This window comes from Spinacia oleracea, chromosome 4 (genome assembly GCF_020520425.1).
Source record: "Spinacia oleracea cultivar Varoflay chromosome 4, BTI_SOV_V1, whole genome shotgun sequence".
Lineage (NCBI taxonomy): Eukaryota > Viridiplantae > Streptophyta > Magnoliopsida > Caryophyllales > Amaranthaceae > Spinacia > Spinacia oleracea.
Genome location: NC_079490.1, coordinates 14,080,521 through 14,099,448, shown reverse-complemented (window position 1 = coordinate 14,099,448; position 18,928 = coordinate 14,080,521). Strand labels below are relative to the sequence as shown.

The window sequence follows — 18,928 nt, the reverse complement described above, 5'->3', positions numbered from 1 at the left end:
TCTTTGTCGACAGCAGGAAAAAAAAAACTTCTCAACTTCTGCTCGTCAAAAGGCCTTACTCTTATGCTTCCTATCCTCAATAGAAATAGGTTTTCACTCCAAACCTTCCAACATAGGCAACTTTACCCACAAGCAAAAATATATTCCTAGACAAAAAGGTGATCTAACCAACTATAGGTCCTCATTTGTAATCACATTAACCCCATCATCCTTATTATAACTAACACCCTCCTCCAGTAGTTATGTCTTCCTCATGTTTCAGCTTTTAACTTTCTCATCTTTCTTCCCGTCACGATGTAACTAGCTACCCCTCATTCACATAATCATTCAACCACTCTGTAATTTGATCAATGAAACATGAAAAATCTATGATGACAAGAATAGTAATCCAAAAAGCAAATGACAAGCAACAACTATAAATACTGATAAATCAGAAGCAATTAGTTTTCCGACAGACAGCGAACATGCAAGAATTCACAACAGCAATAAATAAATCACATATCCAATTAAAGGGACTCAGCGAGGGGGTGAGGAAGGGAAAAGACATCTAAAACTACCTCAGCTTCAATTTCATCATAGAGGAAGCGCTGCTTGAGCACAGTTAATGCTTGTTGGGAAGCATCGTTGTAGATGTCAAATGGCATAACAACACTCTCAAATAAGCCCGCATTTTGAGACTCAAGCACATAATCCACTAGCATCCAGGGAAGAGAGCATTCAATTGGGAACTGCAATCAAGCAACAAATCAGTTGCATTTCATTTAGAAATATAGTATTGTGTCATGCTTACGGACGTGTGATAACTTGGGTGTTAAACTATGGAATGCTATACACAAGTAATCAATTTGAATCAGGAGGAAATCAGAAGGAAACAAGTTGAAGGTCTCAAGTTTGTGCTAAACAGAAAAAGCTAACAGAATTAAGTGTGATGGTGGGTCTATTCTACACAAAATTTTGGAGCAGAAGTAGCTGCGTAGGTGGTCCCCAGGATCAAATCACTACTTAACCAAGTGTAAGGATTATTTTGAAACAACTTTTTACAGTAGCATTGCAAAGGGCATGTTCCGTGTTCAGAAGAAGCAAACCTAAAACAATACTCCATATTCCTATTTTTAATCTTAAGTTACATATTTATATCAAAGTAGTATTTAGGCTATAATCCCCCCCGCCCTCCCTCGACAGAAAATATAATGATAATGGATTGCTGTTTTGAGGAATGTGGAATGAATTTTAGATTATTCCGTGGAAACATTCCTACTTAAGGGCATTCACTTCCTCCATTTACTACCAAATCCTTCTTCAAATCCTTGACACCAATCTTAACTACAGAAAATTTATAAAACAACAAACAAGTGATAGAATGGGGAAGGCGGAGACAAGGAAAGGAGATTTTTTTGGAAAAGTAGACCCTGCTTAGGGAGAGAGAGAGAGAGAGAGAGAGAGAGAGAGAGAGAGAGAGAGAGAGAGAGAGAGAGAGAGAGAGAGAGAGAGAGAGAGGGCTAAGGAAGAAAAAGGACGTGAAAGTGTGGGATTGGATTCTTTGGAGAGAGAAAAGATAAGAGCAACTTTTTGAACAGACAAGTATGCTATATTTCAGACATCTAATAAAAGCAAGTGGGAAAAATAATATGGGATGTGTCGGAGGAAGCATGAAGTAGCAGAATCAGTTGTCAATTTGACTTAAGTGAATTTTGAAATAACTCTCTGTTACTACTGGGGCGAGACTGTGAACATCTGATGCCCCACCCCCATCCACCTTTCTAGAGAGGAGCCTCCTTACTCTTTAGAAACATTAGCAAATTGTTGATGTTGATGCATTTAGGACTGAGACAAAAAAAGTGTGAAGAGCGGAAGATACAAGGAAATATTTACTCGGTATTATGTGCACATAGGAAAGCTATAAGATACTTACTCGTAAAGAAGCGCAGAACAACAATCAGCAGATAAGGTTTCCTAATTTTACTACCAGCAGCCACACTTCAACATACATCAACAAAACATATCTATGGGTCTAGTTTCAACTACGCTGCAAATTTTAAGTCAATGTAACTTTCCTACATAAATACTAATAAAAAGCAACTTTACAATCGTAGTTAGAAGAGGATTTCAGTCTAGTCAGCACTGGCAGGCTAAGTGTAAACGACAACTCATCAGTTACAGGAATGCAATACATATAAACTATTTGACACAAAACACACTACATTTGACTAAGAAACTATAAACAAGATAAATATTTAGATTTGAGTGAGCTTGAGAATTATCACTTCCCAACATGGAGTTCTGCCCTGCTTTACCTGGATGACACGGGATGTTTCTAAATAAAATTCTCTGAACCAAAGGAAGCCAAGATCTGTGAGTGTTGCTATTGTCACTGCAGACACAATCAAGAGCCAAGATCAGCTACATCAATAATAATTGCTCAAGAAGCTAGCAAGTCTAGTAGCTTCGAAAACTGAAATTGTAAGTACATCAACATTTAACATCACAGCAGAGAGTAGCAGTTGCTCTTGGTTTTATTATTTCAGGGAATACCAACATGTATTGAGGGGCATATACACAAATAAAAATGTCAACAAATAAGAAAGCGAAGGGGCAGAGAAAATGAGTTGAGTGTGAATAACAGAAGATAACCTGTGTAGTCCAGCACATGCAGAAAGAAGCCCAGCTTGTAAAAGAAGGTTTCCAACTGTTTCAAATCCTCAGCAGGTATATCTGATCCAGTATTGCTGAAGAGCCCACCTGGCTTTCTCAAATTTCCACCAGAGACAACCTCGTAGATCAGGAACTGCAAGCAGTGGACCTGAATTTTGGAAGGAAACAAGTGCATAAGAGAATGTTGAAACAACTAGGTACCTCTCGAAGAAAAAGAATTAAGAGGAAAAGCAACATAACTATCAACTTGCATGTCTTAGTACCAATTGAAACAGAAATAATGAAATAGATAAAAAGAGAGATGAGCATTTGACTTCTTTTTGTTATTAAAGTGGCACTGTGGCAGTATGCATTGTGGTCAAAATGAGGGCAGAGGAGGTGCTCACAAGTCTTCTCCCACGCCTCAATTTGTTGTCCTATTGTAAGTTTGCAGTGGGACGTGGTTGTTCTATTTCTTGGAATTTCCTCTTAGAAGGGATCAGTAAAATAGGGAGTTCAAACTTGAAAGAGCAAGCACTCAAGGATGTCAAGGTGAGAATCCCTATATAAGAATCAAAGCTCCTCATATTGGGCAATTGCACTTGATCTCTTAAAACACCCACCAGCCCACCTACTAAGGGGTGTTCATGGGTGGTTAACCGTCCCGAAACTTGATTCTGTTCGGTAACCGAAAATTTCGGTTCGACATTTTCATGAACCGTAACCGTACCGTTTAAACCGGTTACCGTTTAAACGGTTAACTGCGGTTTCGGTACGGTTACCCGGTTAACCATAAACCACTATTCAATTTTTTTTATTTCTATTTTGGATCGCATTTACGTATTATTTTTTTACAAGAAATAACATTTTTAAATAGAAGATCAAGTCAAACAAAAATAAGTCCAAATAACATCAAAAATTACACAAGTTCATCATGTTCAAACAAAATTACGAAGTCACGTACTCATTTTTGCAATAATGGACTAATGGGCTAAGAGCCTAAGAAGTAAGTACCTAATTGAGCTAGCAGCGCACAAACAAACATTTTTTTTTACTAAAATGCTTTACCTATATAATTTAGTGATTTTGTCACCTCCAACTAAATTAAAATGAATAGTTTTTTTTAAAACATAAATTTTGGGTTTTTCGATTACCGTAACCGACCCATTTAACCGTAATTTTGTCGGTTCGGTTACCGTAACCGTTTATGTTATTTTTTCGGTTCAGTTTACCGCCCGTTTAATCCGATTTTTCCGGTTTTCAGTACGGTTCGCGGTTACGATTTTTTATGAACACCCCAGCCTACTTCCAAGGTATGAAGGACCATAAACAGCAGAAACCACCAATTCCTTTCCCTGAGATGATATAACACAAAAAAATATGTGAAAAGGCCTCAATCTTACACAAGAAGAACGCCCTTTGAATCCTCCTATGAAGTAAGAGCCACCTTATCCATATGTTCAAACTCAGAACGTAGACCTGAAAGTCTAAACTCTAAAGCTAGACACTTGCAAATAGACGCCAAGAGAGGGCTCCAGAAGAGAGCTAGCTAGCTATCTCCTTTCCTCCTAATAATTTAGTCAACACATTAACCAAGAACTTTCATTATACATGTGACATCTCCAAGAAGCCCTGCCAATTATCCTGTAGGATTTATTTAGCACTCAACACTGGACTTTGTACTTAAGGTGTGAACAAGAACAGCCAAGCCTGAGCTCGGTAGACTCAAGCCATTGTTCGTTCACCCCAAGCTTTGTGAGCTACCAGTAGTTAGCGGTTGTTAGCCACAACTCAATCTGGGCTCACAACTTGGATAAGCTCAGGCTTTCTCTCCCTGGCCAAATAAACAAAAAGGCAATTGAAAAATCAATATGCTTTCTCACTAAATCCCTTTCTACGCTTGAAAGTTGCAACAAGAAGTGAGAACAATGACATTGAAAAATTGGATACAAAAGAATCTTAAAAACCTCATGCATCCTCATCAAGTTTTTGATGTTGATGAAGCCAAAGACATGCAACCAAGTCTGCATGTTAACCTTTCATATTTTGGCATCAAATGATGCGAACCTGAAAAGTAACGAACCCAGAGCCAACAGCCAAAGCACTTTCGCATGGATAGAGAAGGAGGAATAAACCGTCTATGGAATTCAGAATTTTTAAGGCAAAGAAAATTAGGATACAGAAAAGGGTTACGGATGAGCTCAGAAAGAACGATGATTGTGACAGCAGCAAAAAGGCTAAAAATAAATGAAACCCTGGATAAGCTCTACTACTCAATGTTCTTTTAAATCCCTAACAACCTAGTTCAAGTTGTCTATCCTTTATACTAAAATACACAAAGTACCAAGAGCTAATCCAAACCTGTCCTAGCCAAATAGCACTTCACTCGGACTTGGCTCAGTAAATGCTGAGCTTGGTTTGGGCTCATGTTATCTTGAACAGGGCTATAACTTAGCTGAGTCCCTGAGTCCAAGGATTCACTGGTACGGCTCAGCCCATCAAACCCCTTTCTGATCTCTCTCTTTTCAAAATGTTGAGCCAAACATCACCAATTACCCAATGTGTTCTCTCATTAAAACCATTGAAGAAAGGATCTTGTCAACTACTATCATAGCTACCATGAATGAATTTCAAGGAAAAGTAGCAGACAGTAAACACACCTGAGCTGCTGTTGGTCCAACCGGCCTGGGATACAAGTAGCTCCCTTTACTTTCTTCACCTTCTTGCTGTAGAGAATGCAACTCATTCTCCTGCTTGCTTGTATTTGCCATCCAATCTGCTGAAAGGGTCCGCATATCAGACAGAATCCTGAAAAAGATTAATGCTAAATATTAGGTGGGGAAGAGGGATGGACCCAGTAGAAGAAACGGCACAGAAGCACCACTCAATGTTTGAGAAAACCAAAGAAAAACTCAGTGATGCCATGTCGAATTGAACAGAAACATTACCATCCTTTTCTGATGTTACATACGCAAACAAAACTTTTGTACTGGATGCTAATTCAAGATTTTTTTTATAAGAATAAAATTTTAATAAAACACACAAAGAGGGTTAAAGTTTAAATCTTCCTCACAACCCAGCCACCGCCAAATCTAAAAACCCTAAACCCTGTCATTGCTCCCCGGAGGGGGGGGGGGGGGGGGGTGAGGAGACGCTTCCATTCCCTTGGGTGAGGGCTGGGAAGCCTTCCCTAATAACTGCAACTGGAAGCTGTGCTTGAGGGGGGGTGAGGAGCAAGGAGAAAGAAAATGGGGTCAGGTTACTGGAGCACTTGAGAATAGAGAGGATGAGGAAGTTTGAGTAGGGGAGATAGGATGGATGTGGGTTAGGACGATTGTCAAGGAGAGAAGTGGTTGGTGTAATACAAGGAAGAACTGGAGCAAGATAAATGGGGATCTAATGGGAAACAAAATTCAATATCCTGCAGTTCTGCATGTCTTTTTCAACCTCTGATTCCAAATCTCTAGGAACTAACTCCATCTTAATGACAATGTGTTAATTCTCTGAGTTAGTAGGCTGTAGTGGGATCTAATTTTGGAATCAGTCTTTGTCTAGACTCTAGAAAAGTAGAATCATGCACTATGCTGGATTTTGTAGAGCCACTACCCTACCATAAACAAACATAGGCTTTTTTTTGGGAGCACAAACTCCAAGAGTTGCAGGCTCCACATGGCTCAACTTCACAAAGCCCCTCCCTTACCCCACCCTCCATGAAATTTGATCCCAGTGCTTCACCCTAGCCTCAAAAAGACGAGTGCTGCCACTTGGCTACTACCTCTAGCTCAAAAAATTAGCCACTTTTTATGATAGATAAATCGACTTGAATTCTTTCCAGAAAGATTTTCTTCCAAAGGACCAAAGGAGAAGTTCTTCATCAATCATCACCACAGCCAAGTGAGGCTAGCCATTAATCCTTTTCTCTATGAAGTGCATAATGTCCCTACTATTGGCCCAGAGTCAGAGGATGCTTTACAGAAATGAAAAGACTGCAGATTTTACAATATTAAAACAATAGATTCTGATCGACGTCAATCAGATTCCCACCTAGAAAGATCCTTTTTTTTCCTAAAGGTAGTACGCAACATAGTTGCCAAGGTATTCTGAACGAAGTCCTGAACTTCAGCATGAATTGTTTCCCATAGGGCATCAGCAACTAATGCATCACTACGCTGCATCATCGATCCAATGCTTTTAATATAACCAACAAGCTCAATCAATGCTCTCCTTTCCTCTGCACTGTAATTATACCGCACCACCTGCAGCGAGACAAACGATTATCAGTCAAAATAAAAGATACTGGCATTACTTCAACAAAGAAGCATATGTATTATGAGGGAAGAATGATTCCTTTAGCCTCCACTTTCGGGGGTTAGCTTGTTGCCATTAGTATTGGGCTACTGGCCCCCTAGGTGAACAATATTCTCCCCTGCCCACCCTCTGACACCCATCGCACTGTCCATCCCCCCAAAAGAATAAAGTCATTTTACATAAGAAGTATTTTGCTTTATGTCCCAATAATTAGACAAGGCAAGTGGGAACACATTTGAGCTATATGAAATACAAGACTAAGAAAGTTAACAAGAAAATGCCTTCTCATAATCAGAATTTAATGTTGAAGCATTATTTGATTCTTCGGAAGATTGATCCTTGCTAGGACGAGAAAATTTCCATGCGCATTGTTCCCAGATACGGCCAGTCCATCTGCTTAAAAGTTGAAATCCTTCAACAACCATATCATACATGTTGCCTTTGACATCTTTGGACCACTCAACTTCAGCACCCTCACTGGATTTCAATAAATCTAACTGCAGTATATGAAAAAAGTATCAGAACCATGAACTTTAAATATCAGCATATCCTTACATAAAAACACGCACAAATTAGCATTGTGCTTCATGCCTCCACAGAGAAGGTTGAGAACAATTAAGCATCAGAAAGGATGTACCTGATTAATGGATGAAGCAAAACGAACTGTGAAATCATCATGTTCAGCCCGAATGGCACCAATATGGTTGACTATAAGATATTGTCGCTGATAAGTAAAGTTAGTTAAGGAATATAAAAAAATTGATATTCTTTTGCATATAAGATTTTCGAGTACCTAGGAATTGTATTTACATAAGGCGAGACATGAATATCTGCCAAGATCATTCATAATCAATAAACAAGATTCACTTGCATTCAGCCAAAAACAGTTGATGATTTCACAGAAAATAAAAGAAGAGGATGATAAACAGACAACTGCAATAGAAACTGAAGAACAGTGAAACAGAGCAACGAGCTTCAAGCCTATCACTCCTGCTTGATACTCTTTTTTTTTTCTGATTCCTCTGCTGGGTTCACTTACAATATACCCGATACCTATACCCTGAAAATCGCATGAGGAGCCAGAGGCCAGAAAAGCCATTTTACAGTATATAAGACCAAGGAAATCTTCGCTCAAAAACTTAAAGTACTATCATTCAATCAGAAATAATATAAATAAAAAGGCATTCCAAATATAAGCCACAGGATAAACAAGAGGCAATCATCAAAACTTATGTTCGTGAAAGAGATCACTGGGGTCCATATATGATACGGACAACTGAATCTCATACTTGTAGCATCAAGGAAAAGACATAAAACCATCAATCCTTCAAGCATTAGACTAGAAAATTTATCTGACCAGCAGAAATCTAATCAAAGGAACAAACTGAAAAATAGAACAGGGGAGACTAGCAGAGAGAGAGACAGCATGAGAAAGAGATTGAGGATCCTGATGGGAAATGGCAAGTTAAAATAGAACATTACATGTGTGCACAGACATTCACAGTCACAAACATGCATGGATGTGTGTGTGTGTATGTACGCGTGTAAATGGATAATTACATGTGTGCATGCTAAGCTGGATAAAGATAGCAAGCAAGCAATATTGCTTATGAAGAATAGGACAATCAAGAAAGAAAAACAAACAATAAAAGGATATTCTTGAGCCTCCCGAGGCTGAAGCTCGTGTGGCGATGGAAGAGCTAGAAGACGAGCTTGACTAACAAACTTTGGGAAATATGATGACAACTCTTTCATAATAGCAGCAGGAGAAAGATGGAGATCTGGAAATGCAGGTATAACTGGATCACTCTGCGCATTATCAGGATCGAAAAAGTCAAGCATCAATTGTTGCAACATAACTCTAGAATCCAAAAACTTTTGAATGAAGTGAAGCACAGTATAAGTCTTGAATTTATGGGAACACTATGAAATATACCTTGAAAATGCCAATAAGTCGATTGATTTTTATCCTCTTATAGAGTGCTTCGGTATCTTTCTCTGATGTAGTTGCTAAGACTACAAGAACAGGAAGGACACGCAAGAGAACATGTCGCTCCGGAAAGAGAAGTCCAAAATCCAACTCCAATGACTCAACAGAAAAGACTATCAGAGCTTGAAGAATATCTTCTACACTATCAACGGTTAAGGAAGTCCCAGGATGAAAATTGAAAGCATTTTTAAAATCTATCCAGCCACTAAAATAAAACAACCTTACTTACAAAACCTAAAAACCTTAATACAAACGGCAACTTGTATATGTCAGGATACTTGTTCACCCTAAACATCTCCACGTGCAAGTTCAATAGAATAGCCCACCTTGTGCTTAAGAAAATCTAGCGACAGCCAAAAAGAAGTACACTCTGAAGTTAAGTATTCTCCATAAAACTTGACTGATCAATTATTAAAGATTCAAATATTGAATTAAACATGTGCTGAGCATGACATGACAAGTACAAATAATTGACCAATACCTGTAAATCGTCCAATTCCTCCCTCATTGAATCAGTATCTTGCCACTGAACACTAACTTGAGTGAACGTCCTTCATTCAAATTTGTCAACAGCGGGAGTCAATATAGAATGCACTGTCAAATAAAACTGGACAGACAGATATCCACTAGTTCCTCCACACCCCCCCTCCCTCAAAAAAATTTATCATCAAAGCACTTTCAAATAACAATGGAAACAAAAGATGATAAGGGAGAGAGCAGTTAATATATAGACAACACTAATAATACTATCAAATACTAAAGAAAGATGCACCTATAACTTCTATATATAGACACAAAAGGTGAATAAAATATGACTAATCCATGCATATTATACAGCAAGAAGAGCAGGAAGTAAAGAAATAGCAATTAGATCTATATGGTGTAATACTATAATTAGCAAGCATACCTCTTGTACCAAGAAAAGTCATTTGGTATGCTAGCTTTCGCATTTTTAAGATGGTCAAGTTGCACTAAAACATCCAGCAGCTTCAACATGGACCTGTAGCATACAAAACAGCTTCAAGGACACTTGAAAATAATATGAAAAGACATTTTTGGCGAAAGACAAGGTGTCCTTAAAACAAGAACAAGAATTAACTACATTACTTGAAGTTTATACTTAGCATGGAAACCCCTTTCATGATGGCTAGTCTCTCATTTTGGAGAAACATGAACTTATTTTCTGATCAATTAAAATGATTTTACATGGTGACTGAAAACGTTTTGAGTCCTTTTTGCTAGAACTTGAAACATTCTTCATTAATGAATGTTGTAAGCAGATAGGAGCCAGAAGATAAAGATAGGAATATAAATAGGGCTTCGTAAAATAAATAGGACAGAATTTCAGATACTTTTTGGTATGACACCCAACAAAATCATCCATTGTTGTAGAGAATATCATTTTAAAGAACCTGAAATTTACAGGGACAGTAGAGTAGTAGACTAGTAGAGGCAGAAACCCTTTGCTCGACACCTTAATATGTTTAAACTGTGATATAGTTAATCTTACTGCCAACCAAATTATTTTCTTACTTTTACTCACCAAAGATGAGTTACAGTAGGGCCATTGATGCGTCGCTCTGGCCTTGAAAAGCGTTGCATGTCAGCTGCTAGCTGCATTAGATTACAGGCAATTATATATATGATTTGGTAAGATAATCAAAGGAGATACAGTACAAGTAACAATAGGTAGAGGAGAAAGCACATAAAGTGGTCATACTTTAGAAGCTGCTGATGCCTGCCATCGTTGAATTTCGCGTAGACGACTCATCTCCAAATCCAGAACTTGATATGTCTCCAAATACAGTTCAGCTTGGCTATGTTTCATGGAATCAGGAAGCTGCAATGGTTCCCAACTGTTAGAATCACACACAAAAAAGGTGGGAGGGATGTCTTTGTTTAAGATTTAGATATAATACAGAAAAAGTTTAAGGATGAAGTACTAAGAGGGTTCAGAATTGGAAAAATGACAACACATTACCTGAGTGATGCTCCAGTATAAATTATACTTCCAACAACAACAACAAAGCCTTAGTCCCAAAATGATTTGGGGTCGGCTAGTATAAATTATACTTCCACCATAATTTATTTATTTTAATGCTGCCATTTGTGATTAGCTACTTTAATAAGGGTAATAGTGAAATGATCAATTCACCCACCCATATGAGTATCCAAACTGTAGGAGAGATTATATAATAATAGTACGACAAGCAAACCCACCTATGTGACTAGTCAGTAAATAGGAAAGAGGGTTGGTGAAGTCAAGTATTGTCATCTACAACATTTTAACAACCAAAAAAGGAAATGGTAGAACTAATCAAAAGATTCGTAGAAGGGATATGGTAAAACAAAAAAATGGAGGAAGTAATAGAACAATTCTAACATGCAAAAGAATTTCAACATATTTGGGTTTGAATGGAATATAATTAGGGAGGATTACTGTATCCCATAGTACTTCAAAAAAAAAAAAAATCACCAAGGGAATCCTGTTAAATAAAAAAATAAAAATGAAGTAAAGAAATTCACCTGAGGAAGCGCCTTTATACAACTCCGATATGTATAAAGCACAGATGACATCTCTTTCCCCTCGTGGATAAGAGTGTTCTGCATGAAAATATAAATATGTTAAATGGTGTCCCTATCATCAGCAGTAGCACATCACATAAATTCAACATAACCAGTTGAAAAGGCAATTTATACATGAAAACTATATGTTCGTTTTAGACATTCACAGATCTAGAAGTACAGGCTGGCGGGCAAAGTGCATACCAGCTGATTAAGAGCTTTGGTGTCTTCAGATAGAGACAAGCGATAAGCAGCAACATCACTATACTCTGCAAATAAAGTAAAGTCATATAGAGGAAAAAAAGCTCGTCAACAGAAAATATATCCTCTTTCCATCTATATCAAATTAGCAGAAATATCATCATCTAACAGTTATGGTAACAATTCAAAATTTGGAACCATTTATGTTGATGAACCCCTCCTGTTGAAGGTATATAAGGAGTAGTTTTTAAGAATAAGGTGCTGTTAATCTTTCTCTACTGCTGCAGGATCAGTGATCCGAGACATTAAGAAAGAACACCAATTTGTGCCAAAGCTTTTGACCTGGGTAATACATCTGCTTTGGCGGCTGAGGCTACAGTGCTTCAGAACAATGCTCTTCTGGCCAAAAGGAGGCTCCAAAATTTGTTTGAAGATATCCTTCAGATACTAAGCTACTTTGATCAGTTTGATGAGGTTACAAGCTTACTATGAACAACAATTTCACAGAAGCAAATATACTAAAGGGTTGCAATTTGGTTTGCAAACCAGGGTCATTTTTATCTTTCAATAGTGTGAATACTTTTTGTAATCAGGAATTCCAAAATCTGATGCATTATAAGCTAGGAAGAGATATCAAAACGAGAACCTCCTAGCAATTAGCAATGTATGTTCTACCTACAAAAAACACAACACCAAACATTCCATCTTGTGCATTTTGTAACCCACACAGACAACTAATAAAAGTAAAACGTCCAAGTCTTAAAGAGAAACACTACATTACAAATATTTTGTTACTAAAAAATGTAACAAAAATACTTACCAATTGGACTGGTAGTTGCACCTCTATCAGATGACACCCAAACTGCTGAACCTTGCACCTCGGGCTGATCATCCTAAAAAGATGTTTAAGATGTATAAATAAATACATTATTGCAAAAATTAAACGAGGAGGTGCATGAGTGACACTCAAACAACAACAACAACAACAACAACAAAGCCTTAGCCCCAAATGTTTTGGGGTCGGCTAACATGAATCGTCGTAGGAGATCGTCATTGTCACCAATCAAACCAGAAAGAAGCAGGAAGTTAAAAAATAAACAAGGAAGAGGGAGAAAGTGGAATTAATGAAAGTAAGATAAGAGGAAAATGTATGTATATATATATATATATATATATATATATATATATTACATAAAAAATATTATAATGGATAATAAAAATAAGTAAAGTTTAAAATAAATAAGTAAAATAAGTACATTTCAAAACAGCATATAAAAAAAATTGAAATAAATAAAATAAAAAAAACGCAAGAAGAAAAAGTAAGAAGAGTCAAAATGGAAGTTGTATAAGTCAAATGAAGTCATCAATGTATATTCTCTCCCCCACTCTATCCTATCCAACGCTATATTTTCTTCGATCCCAAGAAGGCTCACATCATGCTCAATCACCATCCTCCAAGTTTTCTTAGATCTTCCCCAACCCCTTGCAATTATATCAATTCCCACCCTTCTAGCCTCCTAACTGGGGCATCACCTGATCTTCTACTTACATGTCCAAACCATCTTAAACGATTTTCCATCATCTTAAACTCAATCGGTGCAACCCCTACTTTCTTCCTAATAATCTCATTCCTCAAACAATCTTTTCTTGTATGCCCAAACATCCAACGTAACATGCGCATCTCCGCCACATTCATCTCATGCATGTGACAATGTTTCACTGTCCAACATTCCGTGTCATATAACAACGCCGGTCGAATTGCCGTGCGGTAAAATTTTCCCTTCAATCTTTGGGGCATGCCTGAATCCCATAGGAACCCCGTGGCACTACCTGCTTTGATTCTATGAGCCACATCGCCATCCAATTCCCCATCCTTTTGGGTAATAGATCCTAAATAACGGAACATTTCAGAGCCTTGGAGAATTTTCCCATCTAAGGTAATCGCCCCTGTCTCTCTGTTTTGGACTCCACTAAACTTACGCTCCATATATTCTGTCTTGTTTCTACTCAGCCTAAAACCCCGAGATTCCAAAGTGTGTCTCCATAACTCCAACTAGCTTTCCACTCCTTTCGTTTCATCATTCAACACAATATCATCTGCAAACATCATGCACCAGGGTATACCATCTTGAATTGACTTCGTCAATTCGTCCATGACTATAACAAAAAGAAACGGGCTAAGTGCGGAACCTTGATGCACTCCAATTGTAATTGGAAATTCTCCGGTCTTACCAACACTAGTTCTCACACTCGTGCTAACTCCCTCATACATGTCCTTGATGATATCAATATACTTCCTCGGATAGCATGAGTGACACTCCTTGGACAAAAAAAAAAGATACGGGGATTGAGATGAGAGACAATCTTCATACTGAAAATAAATGTCAAGGGCAGGCCTCAGGATGAGGTTCAATAAAGCATCAGTGTTCATACACTATAGCTCGTCACATTAAGCTCCTACAGCTCTTCATAAGTTCGTAACAAGATCTAAACATAAATTCCTCCATAACAGTTACTAATATACCCGGATACATAAATGATAGTCAGTTGTCCTGCAAGAGTTCAAAGTATCAACTAACCCAACATAAAAGTAAATCAAATAACAACTAGAAATTTCAATATATACATTACTTAATGGTAATACTGTTATCGCCGTTGACAATAACATCCACTCCAATCTCGAAGTACGGAAAATTTTAAATAGATTCAAGTAGATCGAAATTAAAGTCGGAAGATTATAATGATAAAGGTTTAGGACAATTATTGGCACAACACTAGTTCACTCCCATTAAAATATTATTGAAATAGCTCTCCTAATTCCATTTTTCATCTTACTATACGATCCTGACGAAATATTAATAATCGACTTTGAAACCGAATGCACCAACTAACAAGTCCTTAATCTGTTTGAATAACCATAAAAGACTTAAACTAAAAAGTTAAAAAAAAACAAAGACAAACAATAAACGGATACAACTCCACTTATACGTAAGCAACTCTTCTTATTCCATCTTCTGTGTTACTTTACAACACCAATACACTACACACCAACAAATCATTAATGGTCGGTTTTGAATCCGAATATAACAACTAACAAGTTGAAGAAAATAGTGCTCTTGTGTATATTAGTTCTTAGGATTGTTATGGTGTACATTAGTTCTTAGGATTTATTAGTAGTCTGTTGTACTATTATAGCTTCTATTTGCTTTGGCTTTTCTGAAAACCTCCTTGAAAATTTCCTTGATTCATGCTGCTCACAGAAAAGGCACTCGCTTCAAACGCTTCAGTGGCTACTTCTTGTCCCCCATTATTTGCTTCTGTTTTTCAGCATGTTACACCAAGTGAAAAGCTCCGTTAGGACTTGGTAGAGACTCCATAGCCAACAAATTTGCTGCTATTTTCTCATTCTTTCTGTTTAGCCCCAGCACAAAGTCTATAACTTTCTTCCTTCCTTGCATCTCCACAAACTTGTTGAGAAGATTACAGCTGAACTTCTCCATAGCCTTGCATGAACATTCTGGTAAGTGGTAACCCTTCAACATCTTGGATTTCATCCCAGATTTGTTTAGACCTGAAATAGTATTCAGCAACAGGTTGGTTTTCTTGCTCCAAGTTCTTCACTTGCTTCTTCAAAGACTACAGTAGGGATGCATTAGTCTCTGCACACCTCTCCTGTATTTCTTCCCGTAGTTTCTCAACAGAATCTATGCAGGTGGGACTATTTGCAATCTTCTCATCCATGGATCTATAAATCCATCCTCTAATTATGTAGTTATTCCTTTTCCACAATGGAAAACTTTCTTCGGCTTCTCCTGGCTTCTTGACTTTTCCATCAAGAAATCCTAGTTTGTTCTTAGATCATAAAGCAAGCTTGATGCTTCTGCTCCAGTTTAAGAAATTCTCACCATTAAAACCGATATTTCCCAGTGGTATTTTAGCATTATTCAGAATTTGCTATGAAGAATAGATCTACATATCCATTTTCAGTTTTCTGATTTTTGTGTTTTTCACCTCCAGTCATCTTCAAAGATGATTTCTTTTTCTTTTGATAAAATTTTCAACAATGAGGAAGTCAAGAAATTTATGATCTTTATAACCTTACAGCTCTGATACCATGAAGAAAATTGATAATTTTCTGTTCTGTTTTTTGTTTATATTTTGTGAAGTTGTTGCCATAGAATTCCATAAAATCTTCTCTACATCGCGGCGTATTTCCCTTTACAACCAACGAATGTACAATATATACTAGGTACATGAACTCTAATGTTCCTACACCTCAGCAAGCTAAAAGCCAAAGCAAATAAAAGATGGAATAGTACAACAGAGAGCTAATAAGCCCTATGAACTAATGTACACCAGAACTAATATGCACAAGAGCACTAAATGTGCTGCATATTTTTCTAGGATCTACTAATCACAGGGGATGATACAAAATACATTGATTTTTTTAAAGAAGTGTTAGACAAGAAATTTACTGTGAAGGACCCAGGATTGATGAGGTTCTTTCTAGGTATTTAATTATCTAGGAATAGAGACGGGACTATTTTGAATCAAAGGAAACACATTCATAATTTGGTGAATGCATCTGGTTAACAAGAATGTAAACCAGAAAGATTTCCACTTCAAAAGGGGTTAAGACTCTCTACCTTTGATGGAGATCTTTTGGAAGAACCAGAACTCTACAGAAGCTTGATTGGGAAGTTATTGTATTTGAATTTGACAAGAGTCAAGACAAGACATCTCATATTCAGTACAAGAACTTAGTAAATTCATGCAGGAGCCTAGACAACCAAATCTTAGGGCTGTTTTCCATGTCATTAGTTATCTCAAGGGAACTAGTGACTGGGGTCTTTTCTACCCAGCTGTATCAGTCATCACAGTGACCGCATTTTGTGATGGACTAGTGTACATGTGCATTCAGTGGGAGGTCTCTCACAGGTTATTGCATATTTCTTGGGAAGAGCTTGGTTTCATGGAAGACCAAGAAGCAAAAGACAATATCCAAATCTTCAGCTGAAGCGGAATCAAGGAGCATGTCTCAGATTGCTAGTGAAGTGGCTTGGATTGATGGTGTTCATGAAGATATACCAATTACCCTCTATTGTGATGATAAGCTGCAAGTTACATAGCTCATAACCCAGTTTATCATGCACGTACCAAGCATTTAAAGCTGGATTGTGATTATATCAGGTTGATGGGGAGCTGATTAAAACTGCCTCTATTCAATCTGCAAATCAGCTTGGTGTAGGGCAGCACAAAAACTTATCTTTCAAGTTAGGCCTTTGTCCTACATCCCAAGTCCAACTTGAGGAGGGGATGTAGAAAATATGCACCACATGTAGTGCTCTTGCGCATATTAGTTAGGTGTACATTAGTTCAAAGGATTTATTAGCTGTTTGTTGTACTATCACAAATTTTATTTGTTTTGGCTTTTAACTTGTTGAGGTGTAGGAACATTAAAAATCATGCACCTAGTATATATTGTACGTTCCTCGGTTGTAAAGGGAAATCCAATGAGATGCAAAAAAAAAGATTTTCTGCAATTCTATTGCAGCAACTTCACAAATATTAAAAACACAAAACAGAAAATTTAGTAAAACAAATAAAAAAGGTTGTACAAAAGGTCTGGGGAAAAGTCCAACTATACGCAGACCCCTTAATCTGTTCAAATAACAAGTCCTTAATCTGTTCGAACAACAAGTCCTTAATCTGTTTGAATAACCTTAAAATACCAGAATGGCAGTCTTCCAATTAAGTATAATCTCCTTGATTCTGTTTTCGTCAGATGAATCACTACTAATTTAACAGGCGTCACCTCCACTATTAAAAAAAAAAAAAAAAAAAAAAACACAAGGTGCATACATTACCAAATAGACTTCAATCACACACTTTAAATTAGTTTTTCACAGCTAATTTCTTGAATAACATGCTTAAAATTGTAAAATAGATAACGAACCACAATAAAACCCTAAAATAATTATTAAAAAAGAAAAATACACACCTCAAGTGAGAATGTAGATAGAGCAGCAATGGCTTCTTCAACTGGAACAGCCATGGCTCCTCAATGCCGCAAGATAACCTATTCAATCTGCAATTATAAAAAATCGACATGAAAATCGACGCAATTGGTACAAAAATGGCAATGATCAAACAAAACTAATTTCAATGGATCAACATGAAAATGTGTAAAAATTGAAGCTAAAACCTTGAAGATTGGGAGTGGTAGTGCGGAAAATATGGTGGTGAAATGAACTAAGATCTACAGTAGAGGAGAGAATGAGGAAGGTTTAGGAGTAGTGGGGAAGGTGAAGTTGGTTGTAGTGTATTTTTCTGTAACTTAAACTTCACTACTTCAGGTCTTCCTCCTGTCTGTAATTCTAATCGTCAACTTCCTTCTCCTTTCAAGTTTCAACCACCGGTGTCGTCCCCACTTCTTTATTGGGCGGGGTGGGGCGGGGCGGCCCGGCGGGTATTTTGAGGTAATCACAAGCAAATATATTGGTAAAATGATTTATCGGCTCATTATTTCTAAAATTTTAGGTTAGTGTGACTGTGCGAGAAGAGTCTGATACGGAATTATGGGGGTATATGATTTATTTCCTTTTATGCCATTAACTAATAATTTAAAATTTATTGAAATATAATCAATGAATAAACAAAACAAAGTGATATTTGCTCTCTCTATTTTCAGATCTCCTTAAAATACGTAAACACTTGATACGCAAGTTAAAAAAAAAATTAAAAAGTTTTTATTCGACGTCCTCATTCGCTAAAGACGCCTGCGTATTTATAATAAAAGTACCATTTTACCCTTTAAAAGAAATTCACCCCACGTTCACCCCTCCTCATTCCTTCATTGTTATCTCCACCCAACTTCAACCGGAACCCTGCCACCTTCAACCGAGAAATTCACCCCTCCCTCACTTCACCCCTCCCCCTTTACCCCTCCATGTTATCTCCGCCCACCTTCAACCTGAAACCCCTCCCTTCCCTGTTAACTGCCGCAACTGTAAACACAAAAGGAGAGGTTTCGCCGCCAAATTAAACACAAAACTACACGACGCGGAGGAGGAGTGAAGCATCGACAAGTACACTTTATTGGGCGTAGTTGAGCGGCGGTGGAGGAGTTGTAGAAAAGGAGAGGTAGCACGACGAGGAGGAGGAGAGAAGCGTCGAGGAAGCACGAGGAGTAGTTGTCGGAGATGTCGCCGAAGAGAATGACCATGCGACCTA

The 18,928-nt window shown here is 37.6% G+C and overlaps 1 protein-coding gene across 1 annotated transcript in view; it reads right to left on the bottom strand.

Moving 5' to 3' along the window:
- LOC110794704 (protein PIR) overlaps positions 1–18,085 on the bottom strand; it is a 28,494-nt gene extending 10,409 nt beyond the window's left edge. The window contains exons 1-19 of the mRNA XM_056843793.1: positions 17,902–18,085; positions 17,697–17,783; positions 12,516–12,588; positions 11,699–11,763; positions 11,456–11,533; positions 10,650–10,769; positions 10,473–10,543; positions 9,837–9,929; positions 9,411–9,480; positions 9,208–9,272; positions 8,876–9,071; positions 8,597–8,748; positions 7,577–7,670; positions 7,221–7,436; positions 6,676–6,887; positions 5,292–5,439; positions 2,632–2,800; positions 2,295–2,371; positions 558–728 (exon numbers count right to left, since the gene is read on the bottom strand). Coding sequence (XP_056699771.1) covers positions 558–728; positions 2,295–2,371; positions 2,632–2,800; positions 5,292–5,439; positions 6,676–6,887; positions 7,221–7,436; positions 7,577–7,670; positions 8,597–8,748; positions 8,876–9,071; positions 9,208–9,272; positions 9,411–9,480; positions 9,837–9,929; positions 10,473–10,543; positions 10,650–10,769; positions 11,456–11,533; positions 11,699–11,763; positions 12,516–12,588; positions 17,697–17,750 — 2,124 coding nt within the window. The 5' untranslated portion in view covers positions 17,751–17,783; positions 17,902–18,085. The remainder of the gene's footprint in view (positions 1–557; positions 729–2,294; positions 2,372–2,631; positions 2,801–5,291; positions 5,440–6,675; positions 6,888–7,220; positions 7,437–7,576; positions 7,671–8,596; positions 8,749–8,875; positions 9,072–9,207; positions 9,273–9,410; positions 9,481–9,836; positions 9,930–10,472; positions 10,544–10,649; positions 10,770–11,455; positions 11,534–11,698; positions 11,764–12,515; positions 12,589–17,696; positions 17,784–17,901) is intronic.
- Between the last annotated feature and the right edge of the window lie 843 nt (positions 18,086–18,928).